Source organism: Pyrus communis, chromosome 4, assembly GCF_963583255.1.
Source record: "Pyrus communis chromosome 4, drPyrComm1.1, whole genome shotgun sequence".
Lineage (NCBI taxonomy): Eukaryota > Viridiplantae > Streptophyta > Magnoliopsida > Rosales > Rosaceae > Pyrus > Pyrus communis.
In genome coordinates this window covers 1,268,233-1,269,669 of record NC_084806.1, presented here as the reverse complement: position 1 = coordinate 1,269,669, position 1,437 = coordinate 1,268,233, and the positions used below count along the sequence as shown (strand labels likewise).

The 1,437-nt window shown below is 47.9% G+C and overlaps 1 protein-coding gene across 1 annotated transcript; it reads right to left on the bottom strand.

Annotated features, from left to right (window-relative positions):
• Window positions 1–215: 215 nt before the first annotated feature.
• On the bottom strand, window positions 216–1,181 carry LOC137731533 (21 kDa protein-like). The gene has a single exon (XM_068470657.1). It carries the CDS (start codon window positions 1,124–1,126, stop codon window positions 491–493), a length of 636 nt encoding a protein of 211 aa, XP_068326758.1. The 5' UTR covers window positions 1,127–1,181; the 3' UTR covers window positions 216–490.
• Between the last annotated feature and the right edge of the window lie 256 nt (window positions 1,182–1,437).

The following is a 1,437-nucleotide window of genomic DNA, read 5'->3' as shown; positions in this document are numbered from 1 at the left end:
CAAAATCATTTTATATTAAAAAGAGAGAAATTATTCAATGGACCGATAATACGGCCTAATACAATAAGCGTCGTAATATTATTAGTTGAAATTTTGTTTTTAAAAATATCCAACAACATATATTTTGATAGTTAGTGTGGCGGGCCATATTCTGGATAATCAAAAAAATTTGTCCTGAAAAAGGACATTTTTAGAAGAACAAAAAACCCGAACAATTAATAGTAAAGTCTCTAATAGGTAATTTACCCTCATAAAGTTCCTCCCCGATTAACTTCTTCTAATTTTTTTATGGACCCTAATAAACTACAACCATAGCAACTGGAAAACAATCACCAATTAGACCAAAATATATTACAACAACATTAACACACAATGAAAACAGACGGTAAAGTTTGATACAAATCTCTACTAATCTTCATTGATTAACTTACTAATCAACTACTCCAACAGCCAAAGACTACCAAAACCAGAGATGGAGGCTCGACTTTTATCAGGGCGCGCCCTTCTCAGCAACGCTATTAACGAGCGCAAGGGCATTGCTGGTAACCTTCTTCACATTCTCAACCCGGTTCGACACGTCGGTCTTGAGGGGCCCATCCTCCACGTCATCAAACCCGTCCGTACAGGTCTCCTCGTCGGTAAGCGCGGCGCTCATCCACGTCTGGACGTTGCTCATCTGGAACCGGAACGACGAGGATCCGCCTCTTGAGTTTGCAGTGGAACTGAGCTGGCGCATCTGTTTGAGGGAGCCTTGAATCTCGTCGACTGCGTCGCCGAAGTTGGAGAAGCAGTCGTGGAGGGCTGAGGAGGCGCGAGGGTCGGCGCCGTAGTCGGCTTGACGGGATATGTTGGAGACGTAGGCAGCAATGCGGCGGGCCCTGGCGAGGCTGACGCCGATGGCGACCTTGGCGAGCCGAGTCGGGTTGTCCTGGACGGCACTGGCGAAGCGGGACAGGGAGGTGTAGCAGAGGTCAGGATACAGAGTGGTGCCGCAGCTTGTACGGATGAATTCCGAGTCTTTGGATGGGAGTCCGACGGTGGGAATGGGGTGTGAGATGAGGAAGAAGAGGAAGGTGAAGGAGAGTTGGGGGAGGAGGGAGTGGGTGTACATGCGGTTGGTGTTCATGGTGTGTGGGAATAGAGAGTATTATTGAATGAAAACCGAAGACTCCGCTTCTTGAGCTGCATGATGTGTGGGCTGGGGGGTTTATGTACGTAGCAGAGTAGTTGCACCATTAACGGCTAGGATGCAATGGAAACGTCCAGAAGGGATGATGATCTGGATAATTGGACGGCTGGTGGGGTGCCATTTTAATCCTGTGGGCGGGTAGGGCGGTTGGGTGCGTTAGTTAGGCTTGGGTCTCTAGGTCTGGGGAAGGTACCCCACTAATGCTACTATTGCTAAGCGTGCCAACTTTGTAGCATTATTGTGTAGGG

Excerpts from the sequence above, each read along its gene's own strand:
- LOC137731533 (XM_068470657.1), bottom strand. The coding sequence starts at position 1,126 with ATGAACACCAACCGCATGTACACCCACTCCCTCCTCCCCCAACTCTCC.